Below are 18,013 nucleotides of genomic sequence, written 5' to 3' on the forward strand. Positions count from 1 at the left end.
GAGGGAGGGAGTGGAGGGAGAGAGAATGAGAGAGAGAGAGCTGGTTGTCACGGGGGAGGGACTATGCCACAAGCTGGGCTGCTCCAAACCTTCTGTATGTAAGTGGCAATGAGAAAGAGCATCTTTTTGGCTGAAAGGAGACATTTAGAAAGGATGTTTCTGATTTTTTGTTTTCATTTATTTTTGTCTTCGCAGAATATAATCAAATGAGGTACCTTAGTCAGCTTGGTGATTGCTTCGGGTCTTGTAATCATCTGTGTAGCAAAGTGGGTAAAATCATTCAATTTCTTCCCTGCTGGACCTGGAAGGAGAGGGGTTGTGTGTTCATCCCCACCCATTAGCTATGCCCTCTTTTCTCCGACTGTCGATTTAAGGAAGCAAGCACCTGTCTTCTGCCACTGCATCTTCCTAGCAAACTTTAAAGGCCATTTTATCTGATAGGAAGGACATCGAGAATGCTCTGATCTAGTGATGAAGAATCTCGGAGTCGACACTTTTCCCATCCCGACACAATGCACTTTAATTGAAGAAACACTGAGCTGAACTACAAGTCTGTCTCTTATGGTGCTGGATTACTCCTGCAGAACTGCCCTGAGATCAACCGTGAGAGAGGGCTCTGACAGACACAAGTCACCTTCTGGTTATTGCACTTAGCTCTCCCTGGGGACTTAAATTTTGGTATGTATCTCATTTTTCAGATTCTCTAAGCATGCTAATTGAATCCAGCACTAAATAGATCAAGCAATCTAGTGGTAAAATGGAATGGATTTTAGTTAGGGATACTTAATGCTGAAGTTTGCATGCCTTATTAGGTGGAGCAGAAATAAAGCCACAGTGAAGGCATCCAGGGCTTTAGTGAGCCTGAGGCTATTTTTACTCCCTTACCCACTTAGTTACATTACCATGGAAATGGTTAAACTAGATTTTCATTAGTAAAATAAGCCATGTTGAATTATTAAAAGCATTGAAAATGTTTTCCAGGGTATTAATTGGCATTCAAGTTGTGCATGCTAGCTATTTATCTGCTATTCTATACCATAAATATTTTACAACAGTCTCTTAGCACATTTGTGTCAGCAGTGAGAGCCCAATTTTACATTCTCAGGAAAAAAAGACACAGTACCCCCCAAAATTCAAAACTACCAGACAAACAGCAAAGCTGACACTGCTTCTTCCTGACTGATTAGACACTTTGAGAAACATTTTTTAATACTATTCAATGTCAGAAAGATTTTATTAGTCTCATCACAATAAATATTTTCTGTAAAACTTTAGGTGGACTTGTTTTACTTGGGACATGTTCTTATTTTGTTGGGGTGTCTCCATCCTAATTTTTCCAACTACTCAGCAATATTTTAAATACAAGACATGTGGGTACTTCATATCTGGAAAAACTGTTACATAAAATAGTATTTTTCACTATCATTAGGAAATACTAAAGTTGTTTTGGTACCATAGAATTTGATTTTTTTTCTAAATATAGCCAAAAAATAATGAAATTCAAATGAAAAGGTTACATGATGTAGTTTTAGTCATTTTAACATACAAACATTTATAACCAAGTAGTGTGGAATAACAAATATAGAGAAAGAGTTAAAATTAAGTCTCTTCCTAATTCTTCACATTTTAGACAATGTTCCTATTTATTTTATATATTGTCAAGCAAGCACCAATTGTACAAAGTAATGAGAAAATGTGGTCCATAAATGCAGAAATTATTTTGTTTTCCTATGGAAAGTGCAACATACATGAGCCAACTCAGCAAAGAAAGGGACTATGTGAAGGACACAGATAGTTTAGAGAATTAGTGGAAACAGACCAGAGAAAAATATTGCAACCGCACAAGGGACAGTGGAGAAGCCTGAGAACTTGAAGCATCTGTCAAGTTTAGAAAGAGAAGTGTAAAAATCCTAGACACAAGAAGGTTGGCTATTGTTTAAAAAAATAAATAAATTATAGACGCCCAATTCAATTAGATGGTTCCCACTGTAGCTCCAGTCAGCAATTTATTAGACTGACTACATCTACTTTGCAAATAATGCCTTGTAAGCATCTGGAACCATTTGGCCCAAGCCTCCAAAAAGTATCTCAGCCACTGGCATTTTGCATGAGTCTCTAATATTAATGGAAATGTACAATCCCTTTACACCATGGGCATACAGCACCATGACAACCTGGAAGATGAGGGGGAGATACCAATTCATGATGCTACTGCATTAACACGATTTATGCCTATTTTACTCATTTTGGGAAGAGAGACCGTGGAGAAAAACTCACTGCAAAGTAATCTGCTTTCTGAGAAAAAAGCAATCAGTGTCTTTATAGTCACTTTAGCAAGCTTTCTTGGTTGTAACTTCAACATTTCCCATTTTGGGCAGAACAGCTGCATTTTGATGACACTGAGAATGAGAAAATGAGTGTGACCATTTGTGGGGTAGGGAGTAGGATTTCAAGCATAATCAAAGTGAAATTATAGGAGTAATGCTTGACAAATTATAAGATTTTTATCAGAAAAAATTTGACATGGTTTACATGTGTTATGGGTTATAACCAGGCTAGCCTGATGATTTGGTCCTATGTGAAGTCAGCAAATTTTAAATATTAATTTGCATATGTATTTTACATATGTATCAGAAGCCTGATTATTTAAATACTTACATTTTCATACACAATGTGTTTTCAAATTGGTTTGAGTACATGCAAAACTTGTAAAAGATCTTTTTTCTCCTGCTGAACAAAAACAACAAAAATTAGTCGAAATTGCCTTGGGAAACTTTTATTGGATCAATAATATGAGGAAACAAAAATAGGATTGTCTACCTCAAAGAAGATGCAATGATTGGAGTAGGAAGGAAACTCAAATCTTAGTAACTCAAATTCTAATAACTTCCTCACAGCATTGAGACAGGTGTGGTTTAAAGAGCTCAGAAATACATAAAGGTGGAGACTAGAAAACTTTCCCCTCTGCAAATAAAATAAAAACACAAATGTGAAGTACAATAAAAGTAAAATATTTAGGTTTCAATCAGGATATTTATTCCGTTCTATGTATTGTGTTCTTCTGGCTGGTCACAAGTAGCATTATAATAATCGTACAAAATAAACTATCTTATTATAGCTATAAGATTATCTTGTAGGATTAACTGTGGCCTAAAATTAAGGAAGCTTCTCATAGAGCTTCAGGTATTAGGATTAGGAATCCACTCTCTCCCAAGACAGAGCCTTTTCTCTCTCCACCACTTAGTATATATGGCAAATAACCAAGTTAACAGAGTTGTCACAACTTTATATCTTGGAAAATAAAAGTTTCAGATTCCAGGTAAATACCTTAATAAAAGATAAAAGGACCTGTGCCTATGAAGGCTACTGGACTAACTTACTCAGATGATACTAGTACCTATAAAGCTCTGCTTTTGGTAAATGGAGATAAATTGCCCATTGGAAGGCTCTGCCTGACAAATCAGTGTACATATCTATTCTAGCCAGTCCTTATAGAGCTAGAGTGCTTGATATAACAATGTATGAAATTATACTCATGAAGAAATTTGTTCTGAAGCAAAGGGAAGAGAAATGCTTAATCATGCATGAGAAGGAAGATGGCATGCCTAATATTTATCTTACTCTTTGTACACCATTGATTCAACAATATCTTGTAATTAATAAAAAACCCTCTATACCATGGGGAACTCAATCTGGATATTAGTTGGTGCCACATTAAATACCCTCTGGTAGATTGAGACCACACACAACTGATACCTTAATTTACAATGGGAATAGTCCACATAAATCTATAATCTTAGTTCAATTATTTTGCATACACATGTTTCTCAAAAATGCTGCTTTTTTTAAGCTTTGGAACTAAGGGTCACGTAGTGTCTTAGCTTCTTGACTTCTCTGGATGGAAGCAGTAGCAGGAAACTATAGAAAAAGAAAAAATGAGGTGTTTTTTAAATGTTTTAATGTTTCCACGAATTCCATTTGGACATACCATACTTAGCTTATGCTCCACATGTGTACATAATGGGTAGTTTTATTTCAGTGGAAACAATTGTAAAGAAATGGAATGTTACCTTCAGGTCTAGGTTCAGCATTGGTAAAGTATAATGATGGCCTTGCACAAAAGAAAATAAGAAAATGGTTAACTCAATAAACAGTTACATGCTTAGCATTTAATTTATGGTAAGAATTCCATCAGTTTAATTTGGTGCAATTTAGCTGGGTGGAATGAAATTTCAAATTTTGAGAAGTGTCACAGTATTATACAAAGTGATCTTTGTGAAGGGTGTGGTCAACATGATGTAAATAACAAAGTGAAAGAATAAAATAAAGCTGAACAGTTAACCATACAGCCGTGTGAAAGCCAACATCTGTAACTTACATTAGAATGGCTATGATTCTAGATACAGTAATCTAAAAACTTAAACAAAAAGAGTCTTTTATGAATGCAGAATACCACAGTGGAGAAAAGGCAGAGAAAGGGAGGATGTGAAGGTATCTGTAGATTGTACAGGAAATCTGATCTTGGTCATTTTAGGTGCTTTCCCAGGAGGGTCCTGACACAAATTTTAAATGTTGGCCACAAATTTCAAGGAATGTACACACAGTGTTGCACTACTTGTATCAATATTGTGCATTGCAAAGAGAATACCTCTGTCTTCTAAATGAAGACCAAAGATGCTCATTTTCAACCAATGCTCAGGGAGCAGGGAAGGGGCTAAAATATCTAATTTGTTTTGAGCAAAAATGGCAACAGACTCAATGAACTCAATTAAAGGGGATGAACTCAATTAAAAGGGATGCCTATAGAAAAGCCAGAGTTCCACCTTAGTCTCGCCCACTCTGTTGTCACAAATACCCCATGCACCAGTTAATGGTCGTTCAGTAAGTCAGACTCCTTTACTTACTGAGACAGAGCTAAAGATGCTACCTGGAGGAGAGGGGCCATTTGCCTCTTAACAAATACGGTCTTCTAGGATGCCAACATAGGATTAGATGTTCGAGGCAAGCCTTTATAAAATTCTTGCATACCTTATTGTCATTTAAGGACCACAAATAAACTTGACTTAATATCCAACAGTCAAAATGCAGCCAACTTTTTGGTGGTTTACAACATACCCTATTCAATATCTACCTTAGGTGTAAATACAAATTTCCAAAAAACAAAGAGATTTATGGTTGTACCTGTCTGTGGGTTCTCACTGCTTTGAATTGGTAGCAGTTGTAATGAAGTAGACAATGAACATAAGGTTGTCTTTTCTCTAGTGAGGCCATGAATCTATTTACTCAGTTCAGTTGCCTGAGAAACACTTCTGGCTTGGAAGGGTGGAGATCTAGGGTTTGAGAGATGGGATGAGCTTCATAGTCCATATGTCCCAGTTTCTTTATTTTCTTTATTTTCTGGATGTGGACAATGGGGGACAATGGTTATGTGGAGCTATCCATATATATTTGATTGGGGGAAGAATGTACGAACTCCTAACCTGGCTTCCATTTACAAATGCATGTTGGAGGAAGTTGCACTACAATAAACATTGTACTTACCTTTGTTTCAAAGTAAAATTACATTTATCAAGGGGTTATATTATTATTAAATATAATTCTAGCCATGTTTAAGAATTGTGAAACTAGCAGTAATGTTATGACTATTAATAATGGTTAAATTTATGGAATTTGCATTTCTTACTCAATACTCACAACATGAGTCTATTCCAACCACTATTTTTTTTAATGTGGAAATTGTAGCTGAAAAACGTTAATTAAGTTGTATGAAGTCTTAGAGCTAGAGGTGCCTTCACTGGGGTTTATAGGCCATTCTGCCAGCCTCCTCAATATTACAAACTATTATACTTTGTACATGTGGACAAGTAAACAAAGAGGTGTGATGTTTAAACATTGATCGGGCCTGTGTTCATTTTCAGAGAATAAACACAATGTTTCTTGCTCACCCTTGAAAATAGTGAAAATAAAACGTGTATGACCAACTAGTGAAGTCCACCTAAATCAACACTAGTCACAAGTAGTGCAATTATTTATTTATTTTGCTCTAACACTGCCATGAAGACATCTAGGGGGACACAATTCTGCCTTCATGAGGACTGTTCATAACACGTGCTCAACAAATACTCGAATAAATGAATGGTCATGGAATTTAATACTTTTCTAGAATTAGGTGGCAGGAGCATGTGTACAAACATTTATCCAATTTTCATTACTTTGAAGTTTTACTAGATATGATGGTTCATTTTCATCTCAAAAAAATTGATCTCCATTTTCTTTTAAATGCATCTTTCTATAGTGTAAATACTTCATAATATTATTTAATATTTTCTCAGAACAAAAATAATTTAAATTCCAGCCAATTTGAAAGACTACTTAGGAAGATAATTAGTTTTCAGAGGTAAACAAGTAGCCCTATTGATATTTGGAATATATAAACTGTGTAGGAATCTCTGGTGTCATTTTGGTTGGAGGAAACCTTAAGGAAAAAAAAAAAAACTTTGGGTAATAACGCCTTATTCAATTGGGAAATATACAATTTTGCTAGAGGGCAGGAAGGAGTGATCATCATCCAGCCGGAGGCATTATCTCTTGAATTCTTGTAATAGTGACTTGGCTTGCTTAACTTGGGTAGAATTAATTGTCGTGAAGTTATGCTGATCATTTTTTTATCCAGGCACTAGTAAGGACTAGTGCTTAAGTCCTTGGTAGAAGTGAATTCCTGACAATGGCAATGCTTTAGCTCTCTGAGAACCATTTTCTTGTATTTTTCCCCAAATTGCAATCATTTGTAGCATTAATTTGCTATTCTTAATGTCCATCACATAAGCATCTAATCTGACAGACTGATATTAAAATACAATTCAATTACACCAGATAGTTGGAATTAAAAGGCCATTTCATTTGCTAACCCATTACAGCTTAACATAAAACAAAACATACAAAAACTTAACATAAAAATGAAGAGTTAACAAACAACCTTATCTAGACTCCAGTTTCAATACTTTCTTACATAGGAGAGAAAAATCCTTAAATTCAGCATGGGTTCCAAATCAAATATGGATTGACTGGCAGCTGAAATGCTAATAAAGTCTGATGAAAAGTAAAATTTCCATAGTTATTATCCAGATTTTGGAACATGATTATACCTGTAAAAAAATCAGAATGAAAATTATTTGTAATTGAAAAAGCGAAAGTCTGGGAGTTTTACATCAAATAGTTGGGCTGATATTTTTAAAATATCTTTCTAAGTCTTTTAAAGAAAGTAAAACATGCAAGGGAATTGATAACTTTTGAATGGAGAATCTTTTCCCCCTTGTTAATTGACTTTGCTTTGGGTTATTTAATCTGATTCAATTATACCACTTTCTTATACCACAATTAATATGCAATTAGTACAGTAAGCCTTCCTTCCATCCATCTGTCCATCTACCCATCTAACCACACATATACATTTGACATTACTATTGCTGCCAGTTCATACTTTTTAATGATAATATTAGCTAATAGTATTACATACTTACTATTGTTTAACTCTATTCAAAATTATTTACAGTCTTCACCTCTCCTAACCTTCACATCAGCAGGAGGTAGGAGTTAATACTAGCATCATTTTACAGTTGAGAGTAATATATACTAATTGAAATTCCTATGCTTTTTTGTTTTGTTTTGATTTAATTTTGGTTTCTCAGTAATCCTTTCTGAGGCTCAAGTTTTTAAAACTTCATGTAACAGTGAGACAACAGTTGTCAATACTTGAATTACCAGACTGGTCAGGATTAATGTGGTCCTAGTGATCTATGATATGTTAGTTGTAGTATGAAGGTATTATGGAGGACCATTATGGAGAGGAATGAAGAGTTAAAAAGGATTCTTTTATAGACCAGTTATATTAGAAATGTGTTTTTCTTTTACTACTACTATATTTTGCATAAATAGTTCATATTCATACATTTTAATTTCAAAAATTAAGGGAAGCACATATATGTACAAAAGTTCTTTCCAAATAATTACATCATTTTCCTTGAAATTGAACAGAAAAGTCTTTATGGCAATCAGAAATACATGAAACTTGGATCTTATATATCTTCTTTGTGTAGAAACGTATTTTAAGAAACAAAATTATTATTGTAATTATGCAAACCAAATGTTTAACTTTCCATACAGTATTTACACCTTCACATCATCTTATAGCTCAAGAGCTTTGGCCTTTGTCCTGCTAGTGTTGCTACTTTAAGAGAGGGTTTGCTACTCAGGTAGCACTTATTTAACATTTACTTCAAATATTCTGGTTGCAATTATTCTAGTGACACATTTTCTCCAATTGGATTCGGTCATAATCATTGGAGATTTGAGTTGTTAGGGATAATAAACAGCACCTTGCTTTTTTCCCCACCCTGTATAAAAGTAAAATGTGTTCTCACCCTGCAGGCAGTGTTCCTCTTTACATGATATCCTCCAAGATGATGAGTTCTAATCCCGAGGAAGACCCTTTGGACACATTTCTCCAGTACATTGAGGATATGGGGATGAAGGCCTATGATGGCTTGGTTATTCAGAATGCATCAGATATTGCGCGAGAGAACGATCGCTTGAGAAATGAAACTAACCTGGCGTATTTGAAAGAGAAGAATGAAAAACGCCGAAGACAAGAAGAAGCAATAAAACGGTAAATATAAATAAAATTATTTCGAGTTTTGTGCACACAAGAAAGTCCATGAGGGCTGTTAAGGCTGTGATGTTGTCACTTGGTCAGAAAAGGTCTTTCAGAGTCAGTTAGACCTGGCGAGAGTATATGAAAGTGAACCCTCAACTATAACAAAAACACCACCCACCCTGACAATATCATCCTTAGTTAACAACAGTTATTTCCTTATGTGTGTGCATATGCAGCTACAGACGGGATGGGGAAAAATTCAGTTTCCTCTGAACAAAAGCTTATGCTCAATAACCTCTTGGCAAAGGCGCAAGGGAAAACACAAACCCTTCAATAGCCCAAGTTTGATGAAAATCCCTACCTTTAATGGCCTTTGATTATAGTTCTTACCTTTAAATAGAGCTCATCTTCTTTCTAGATTATGGCCAAGACACATCAATAATTATACTTATGTGAGCCTCTGAAGGCAAGTAGAATCCTCATGGTGTGCTCTCCCTACACAGAATTTTATGGCTGTTAAATTTCTTGTTTGGTACCAAGTGCCACAAGTTTGTTCAGACGGAATTACTTTTATGATGCAAAACCTACCAGCTACTAGCTGATGAGCCCCAGAGGGTGGCCTTCCAAATTGAGGTTAAATTTCCTAGAGTGCTAACACCAAAAGAAGAATGCATATCTTTTGATTTTTTAAAAAGAATGTCACAATGTTTTCAGTTTGCAAGTGTGTGTGACTTCTGGTGGTACAGGGAGACACCTGTGTCAGATGGAATCCTGTTTCTTCAACAAAGTTCATTCACTAAAATCCAGAATATAGGGACTTAATCTATATCAATTAGCTTGATATCTGAATAATAATAATACGAAAGACATTTTGATGGTTAATTGGGAGATTTTCCATCTAATCAGGCATTAATACTTTTACTTATCATCTCTGAATGCTATGATATTTAAAAAACCAAAATATTATCTTAAAATGAATTATTCATGCTTCTAAAGAAGCTAGGTAAGATCACACTACTCCAATAATTTAATTAAAAATAACTATATGGAGAGAGAGAGATGATTTGAAAGCAAAAAGCTAGAAATAGAAAGAAATGGTGTACAAGATTGTTTTAAAAGAGAACTCTTTTTTCTCCGGACTATTAAAATGAAAATCTATTATCAGGTATAAAAATTGCATAATTGATCAACATTTTCACAATTGCATGTATTTATATTTAAAGTCAATTAATTTATTGTTGAGGACTATGTTATTTTGATTTCTAACCAATTTTAACTGGTATCACAATTCTTTTCTAGAGTGTATAAATGTCTTTTTAGGACATTTTTTTCTTCTGTGAAGTATTTTTGATGGACTTTTTTTGTGTGTGAGCATTTAACTTTAGTTTTATGAGTCTGAGTTTTCTAAAATTCAAAATACAAAGGATGACCTACATGTTTTTGAAAGTAACTTCAAAACGCTGAAGTCTGAAGTTTGTAATCTTGGCATTACAACTCAATAATAAATCCTTTTCTGTAAGTATATAAATAAAATTATTTTCTGGATCATTCCATTAGCTTTTACAGAACACCCAAAGTGTGCTTATCACTGTACTACTATCTTCTGTATTTCATTAACAAGCTTCAGTAGGTTTCTACTTAAAGATTCATAGTTTTTAAGACAACAAAAATGGCTAATTTTTAGGTGGTTAGCTGTCAAGTGTTCAAAAAGGGGCATAACCTCAGAGGACTAAAGTCCAAGGGACTTAGGAACAGGCATTTAGGTAGATGGAGACACAGCAAAACCCTGTCATTACATAGTAAGTGAGGTCTAAGTAATCCATTTATGTGAACTTTGAGTTGATTCCTGCTAGTCTGATAAAGCAATATTTTTCAAAACTATGTTAATAGCATAAAAGTAAAGATAATTCAAATCACACATTGAATCGAAGAAGTCCCATATTATCTGGAGACTTTCACGTCTACTCACCCCATAAGCAGAAGATAAAATTTTAGTCCTACTTGAGAATAGAGCAAAAGAGAGAAGTACATCATTTTGTTGTGTCCTAACTGCTGAGAGATAATGTTGGTTTGCATTGGGATGGTAGTGGTAAAGGTGGTGTAAAATAATAAATTTATGGGCACCATTTGAATTTTCTGATTGATGAGATGCAGTAGTTGAGCAAGAGAGAAAAAAATTAATTAGAGGTGGCTCTCAGGTTTGTTCTGTTGTTGTTTTCTACTTTATTTTGTTTCTGCCTAGGCTAGCAGAAGGATGTTTCCATTTAATGCAATGGCAAAGACTAAAAGGGGAGCAAGTTTAGGATAAGTGATGGCAGGACAGGAGCTCAGCTTTGGTATGACGATTTTATGAAGCCTTTTAAATGTCCAAGTGGAGGTGATGGAGGCCATTGAGTAAAGAATCTGGAAGCTACGCTAGAGTTCCAAGCCGAAGGTACAAATATGAGAGTTGTAGTCTATAGATTTCACCATCATGAGCCGATATGAGGATAACTAGGACTTAAATTTAAATAGAGATGATAAAAGAACCCAGGATTGCCCCCTGGAGGCACCTGATTGCTCACATGATAGGTGGAAGAATTCAGTAAGAACAGTTAGTGAGAGGGGAGAACCACAAAGGAGTGTGATGCCTTAGGTGAAGTGTCAAAAGCGATTAAAGAAGAGAGAGACATTTGGCTGATACATCAAATATGTCGAAGCCTGAGAACTGACCATTGCTTTTTACCACATTTGTATTATTAATAAGAACAATTTCATTGAAGGGCCAGGAACAAAACTGAATAGGATTGTGTTCACAAGATAATGAAAATAAAGGATTTGAACAGAATATAAATAATTATTTATAAATAACATACGTATTATTTATAAATATTTATAATTTATAAATAATAAGTATGTTATATTATCATTTATAACTGCAACCTCTGCCTCCCAGGTTCGAGCAATTCTCCTGCCTCAGCCTCCCGAGTAGCTGGGACTAGAGGCATGCACCACTATGCCCAGCTAATTTTTGTAATTTTAGTAGAGATGAGGTTTTGCTATGTTGGCCAAGATGGTCTTGATCTCTTGACCTCACGATCCGCCTGCCTCAGCCTCCCAAAGTGCTGGGATTACAGGCGTGAGCCACCGTACCCAACTTTTTTTTTTAAATAAAAATTTTGTTCCCGTAAGAAGGGAGAAAATTAGCATATTTAAAATGTGGGTGCGAATGATTACTGCAGAAGGAGAAATATTGATGACTTAGAGAAAGGGAAAAGTTACTGTTAGAGAGTCCTTGGGTAGGTAGGAAGGGAGGTGTCTAGAACATTCTAGATGGAGCACGGACTGCTCAGCCCTGGTAAGAGGACAGATGCCACGTTATGTGGATGAATATATCATGAATGAATGAAAGACTAAAAACTGGCATGAAAAGTTCCCAAACCTGGTTGTCTAAAGTCAATACATAGATTTAAATCAGGAGCCAAATTATGGAGATAAAATGTGTGAAAAACCATCAGAGCAGCTAAGAATAGCTAGTAGAAAAAGAAACAGAAAGGTAGAATTAAAGAACAGTCCTTTCTCCCTGTTTCTCCAAAAGCTTCAGTACAGTTAAAGCTGCCAAGTGGAGAAGAGCTGGAGCCTTGGGTCTAGGACAAGCTCTAGTGGGAAAATAGTGAGCTAGGAAACTAAACCAAGATGGAAGCCTGTTCCATGCCTGTGCTGCGGAGGCACAGAGGAATTATTTCCATCAGGACACACTCAGACCTCACCTCAAAGACGATCACAGGCAGAGATTCAGATGGCAGCAGGAACCCTGACCAGGTGCACATATGGGAGACAGTCATTTGTGGGCCATGCCCCAAACCTGGTGAGGTCAATCATATCCCAAACATTATTTTATTACTGTCCTCACAGTAAGCACATGCACTAGGATTTGAAAAATGTGTATGTGTCTTGCTAACTAGAATTTTCCTTTCTTTCCTACTTTCCCTCCCCCAACATGTTTTTCTAGAATTTTAAAATACGAATATCTCTGGAGGGGGCAGAATACTAGTAAAGTTTTCTAGTTGTTGAGATTTCTCAGGTGTCTTTCTTTTCCAAAATCAGGACCCACGTACGGTGTGAGGACAGAGATAGTATCTGGATAGGTAAGGGAGGAAGTTGGAGAGAGAAGAGTGAAACAGGCCCAACAAATAATGATAGGACAGGATGAGGAGGCTAAAGTCTTTAACCTCCTTATGATAGACTGGCTGTGGAATCTCAAATGATCTAGTCTCAGTACTCATGGTAACGTCCACATTCAATTTTATTTCATTCATATGGTGACTGGATATCTCGGAGTTCTGACAATTTAAAAAGAATAACAGTCTTTCATTCTTTTCTCAAACTACAATTTTGGAATTGCTGCCATGTTCTTAATAGAAAAATGTGTTTTTAGTATTTTGAGAAAGTCCATAGCAAGTCGCTAGTCACACTGGCATTTTGGGATTCCAGGGATGGTGAAAGATAGAGGACCAACATCTAAACCTAACACATGTTTTAATATTTTTAGCATGCAATTTACATTGAGTAGAGAGAATTCAATGAGGCATTAATAAACATAGTCTAATTACTTAAAATTATGTAACATATCTGCTTGATGCCTTTTAAAAATATACTGCAGTTTAGTATGTAGAATATACGTGCTGAAAATCTAAAGATGGGGCATGTTTGACCTTGAAAAGGCATTGATGATAATTCTCTGTGAAATATGCCAGTTGCAATTTCAGAAACATGCAGACTGCCAAGGATTGCTTAAAAAATGGAAATAGGATTTCATATGATTGACCTTCTGGATCACATATGTGCTGAAATGCCTTTTGTGCTGATGCTGGGAAGCTTAAAACACTGAGCTCTTAGAAAAAGAATATCCTCATCACTTTCTCAGTGTTCTAAGTCACTTAGGCTTTCTGAGCCCAATTCCTTATTTTTAAACTAACTTGAGCACCTTGTCACTATTAACTTTCTTGTACCTTCACTTCCATTTCTCAAATGGGATTTTACTCAAAAGTCTGGCTGGGTGAAAAAATATCAAATAAAAAGCGATGCTCTTAGTGTTTTTCCTAACAGCTTCAAATAACATTTGGTGAAAAAGAGAAAAAGACTTGAAGGAAACAAGTTAATGGAGAATAAAAAATTATTTTAGTAGCTCATCTTTTCTGCTATTTTAAATCCTAATGGCTTTGTGCAGGCACTGTTAAATGAGATTTACTTTTATTATGAAAAACCTATAAGAAAACAAACACACAAAACCTATAGCTTCACAAAAATGAGTTCCCTTCAGATGGGTTGCAAAATTCCAGTTTATCATGTGATTGAGAGAAAAGGTAAGAAACAGGAAGGGTAGTCATGTATTGAACCATCGACATGTTCAGGAACCAGCCAGTGAGAAGAAGGCAAGTGACTGACTAGAACAGAGTCCAGCCACAAACATCCCTTAAGGCAGTACCTGGGTGTACCTGTGAACCCCTTGCTGGAAGTTGACTATTTACAGGCCACCAAGTGTAGGCCATCAAGTGACGATATCCCCTGAGAAGGACAGGCAATCCAAAGATAATCTGATATGCCAAATGCACAAAAAGTCCCTTCAAACAAAGTTTTCTTTCTGAACTCTGAAACTGGTTCTTGCACTGTCTCATTTTGCTATTAGCTATAGTATTTTAAAAACAATATAGGAAACATCCTTTAAATTAAAAGCAACAAGAAAAGCTGTTCCCAGTACATGTCTTTCTGAGCATCGTATCTCCCATAGGTAAGGGTAGGATTTCTTTTTTTCTAATCAAACAAATGCTACATTAGTTAAATTTTCCTAAACATTGTGAATCTGGAAGACAGCTCTCGACTTTAGCAAAGTGGTTCTGACACAAAGGACTACTTAGGCTGATTAGGAATGTCTCCGTTCCCTGTGGATGCCCTCAAGGGATCTATATGAGGTTATATTTCCTCTTTAAAAGTGACAGAAATGGAATTAGATTACTTACAGCTCCTTTAAAAAAATACATGCAATTGCATATTATTATATATACTTGAAAGCTATCTATATTTGAAAGAGTCATTATTTCTGTTACTCAAAAAGAACCACTAAAGTCCATCCTTTGGACCATGAAGAAAAATAAAGTAAAAATATTTGTTTTTAGATATATTAGAAATCTAATATCTCTAAAGAAAATATTTGTTTTTCCTTTACTAACACATTGCTACACAAAAGGCAAATGGTTATGACATCCAAGTTTTGAATTGGTTAATATTTTAAATGACCACTTTACCCAAAGACATAATTACACAGAGTGCTCTTATTAGAGAAATGTTAACAGTTACATAAATCCTCTTTAGATAGTAATGGCTTCTGGGAACATACCCATGATTTGTGGCAGTAGACTTTGTGGAAATAGCATCTATTGACGTGCATTTTTGTGAATGATATACCCACTCATTGCACCATGAATAGCTATTTTGATCACGAGTAGCTAATATTATTAGGTTTGTTTTAATTGGAGGCATGTAGAAAAATGAGATACCCTATTTCTACATGAAAAGGAGTGTTTAAGCCCCATTGCACAGGTGGAGTGAACATGGTTAAACAAAGGTTTGGAAACACACTATCAACTTTAAGAAATACTCCACCAGCTTGCCTAAGAGTATTTAGGAATACTCTACAGGGAGCACAGAAATACTGTGTAACTAACCTATGCTTTGAGCAACACACAAACACACACACACACAAGCCCTCAGCCATCCTTCTATCTAGAATTAAACTCAAATCTGTAGCATGTCAGGGTCTTGCTGGAATGAGTCAGCTGATCTGATCTGATGTGAATTTCTGACCTAATTTTGCTGTAGGACTTAGTGCTCAGGCAGAGAAAACAAGGTTAATGTGTTGATAACGGGTGAGATTAAACAGCAGCCAGTATCTTAATAACCCTCTCTAATTTCAGCTTCCTCTTGTGTTTGTGATTAATTTGAATCACTTTTCTATTAATCATTTCAGGGGACCACAAGCTGCTTTGCTTGTTTTTATGTAAAAATCATGCATCCAGATTTTCTTCTTCAAAGCTAAACAAGATATTCATATATGGGAGTAATTTTGGTTAAAAAAAATCAAATGCATGGGCAAGTTTTTTATTCCTCAAACCATACGATTAGACCAGAAAAATTCTTTATTGAGCCAGATGTTTAATCTGCAAGGATGATTCTAAATGAATTAATTTATGATAGATGTTCTATTTTTTTTTTTTTTTCAGTGCTCATGGGGAAAGTTAATCTAAGGAGTCCCCTTATACAAGTCAAAATGGCGTCTGTCCTGCTTGCCTATTGTTTTCAGTTAGAGCCATCAAGATTCCCAAGATGCTTAATACAAACTTCAGAATTTATAAATTTACAGTTTACATTATGCTTATATTAGTAATAGAGACAATCCTTGGATTTTCATCTAGTCACCTGCCAGGACAGAGTAGAGACAACATTAAAAAAAGGTCCTTTAAAGGCTCCTGTTAGGGTAAGCCTCCTTCAGTCTTCTCACGTACCTTTCAAGAGCTATTTATACTTTTGATTGTTTTGACTTTAATTATATCCTAGAAGTAGCACTTATTTTACATTTTAAGAAGCTCAGTATCTGTTCTATATCTGAAATAAATAGACAGATGTTGGCAAGAGGAGGGGCCTTTCAGAACAGAGCCCCATGTGAGCTACTCAGTCAGCATGAGAATTAAGCTCTTCTGACAGAGGAAATTTCAGTGAAGAGTGGACCTTCAAAACATCCAACACCATGGCAAATTGAATGATTAAACAGAAGCCCATTGGAGAATTTAAGGTAATTTTTCTTTGAAAAGTAATGTTAAATATGGAGAGATGGTTATAGACTGACTGTCAATAGTTTCCTGTTGAGGACTATTTTTTATATTCTTCTAGCTATTGGAAGATATCTTTAACCAAAGATGGCCTTTGTAAAATGTTTCCCAAAAAAAAAAAAAAAACCCGTAGGAAAAAGAAATTATTATGGAGTAAGGCTGTGAGTCAGGGGACTTTTTGAACTGCTAAAAATGCAATGTCTCCTAGAGAATGTGTCTAATGTAACAAATGAAACTGCTAGAATAGAGCCTGAGCATGCTAATAAAATTGCTCCAAGGCTTCTAACTTTGAGGTCGCCTAAAGAAAATGTCTTCACTATATATGTGTGGGTTACCTTAAAATTAATTTTAATCACGAATTGATAAAAGGAAAATCAAGTCCTCCCTCAAAATGAAACTATGCTTGAAACACATGCCTCTAGTTTAAAGTTATTCCCAATACTGCTCATATTTGGAAATACACAAGGGAATATTCATGTCCATACTGGAATGTGAATATAGCTAGCCTGCTAGGAAGCAGAAAAAAAGATCACTTTATAAAAGAAAGAAAAAGAAAATCAATTTCAATAAGATGTACAAGGAAGATGTTTTAAAAAATAAAAAGACCCGTATTTAAAATCCATTATTTTAATTAGTAAATTGCATTTTCATCTCTGATTTGGAGCTAAGTGTACCACTTGGCATATCCTGATGTTTGAATAGAAAATGAAGTGGTTCAGCAAAGAATGAAGAGAGCCGTTACCAAGGAGACTTCTTAATTTTCTATTAGGTTGATGTTTGTATGTATTGCATAGCTATTTGTTTCCATATTAAATTTTTCATTACGCATGTATTGGGCATCTATTATATGTCAGTCATTGCTCTAGGTGCTTGGGATAAGATGGTGAACAAAATACCAAAACACGCTTGTCCTCATCGGAGTTACAATCTGGTAGAGGGTTGGGAGGTGGAGAAGGCAGACAAAAAGGAAACAAGTACATACAGAGTAAGTGCAAATGTAATACATTCTGTGGAAAAAAAAAAAAAAAAACTAAACAAGAGAATTAGGGGTCAGGGGCATGGGGATAGTGCAATTTAAAATAAGCTCAGGGAAAGACTCACTGAGGATGTGACATTTGAGTAAAGACCTGAAGTAATAAGTGAGTAAAGAAGCCATGCAGACCTCCGGAAAAACAGATTTCTAAGGAAGAAGGAATGTGGAGAGAAGAGGTCATAATGGGGAGCATTCCTAGCACATAGAAGGTCCGTGAAGGATATCACTGTGGTTCGAACAGGGCAGAGCAGGTGGAGGTTAGAAGATCAGGCCAGAAGCAGTGGAGTCCAATCTCGTGAGGACATGGAGGTTACCGTCAGGAAGCTGGCTTAGCTCAGGGTGAAATTGGGATGAGACGCGTCTCAGTAAGGGCAGGGCAGGGCAGGGAGACCAGTCAGGAGGCTGTAAAAGCAATAGAGATGAGGGAAGATGGTGGCTGAGACCACAGCAGCACTGGAGGAG

General features: G+C 35.7%; 1 protein-coding gene across 4 annotated transcripts in view; it reads left to right on the forward strand.

Annotated features, from left to right (window-relative positions):
- NYAP2 (neuronal tyrosine-phosphorylated phosphoinositide-3-kinase adaptor 2) overlaps positions 1–18,013 on the forward strand; it is a 327,009-nt gene that overhangs the window by 659 nt on the left and 308,337 nt on the right. For 3 of the 4 annotated variants that reach the window (XM_045367793.3, XM_015432880.3, XM_045367792.3), the window contains exons 1-2: positions 95–678; positions 8,428–8,665. In XM_045367793.3, the coding sequence (XP_045223728.2) occupies positions 8,445–8,665 (221 nt within the window). In that variant the 5' untranslated portion in view covers positions 95–678; positions 8,428–8,444. Of the gene's footprint in view, positions 1–94; positions 679–8,427; positions 8,666–18,013 lie in introns of those variants that run through there. The other variant, XM_015432881.3, reaches the window with a different exon arrangement.

Source organism: Macaca fascicularis, chromosome 12 (assembly GCF_037993035.2).
Source record: "Macaca fascicularis isolate 582-1 chromosome 12, T2T-MFA8v1.1".
In the NCBI taxonomy this organism is placed as follows: Eukaryota; Metazoa; Chordata; class Mammalia; order Primates; family Cercopithecidae; genus Macaca; species Macaca fascicularis.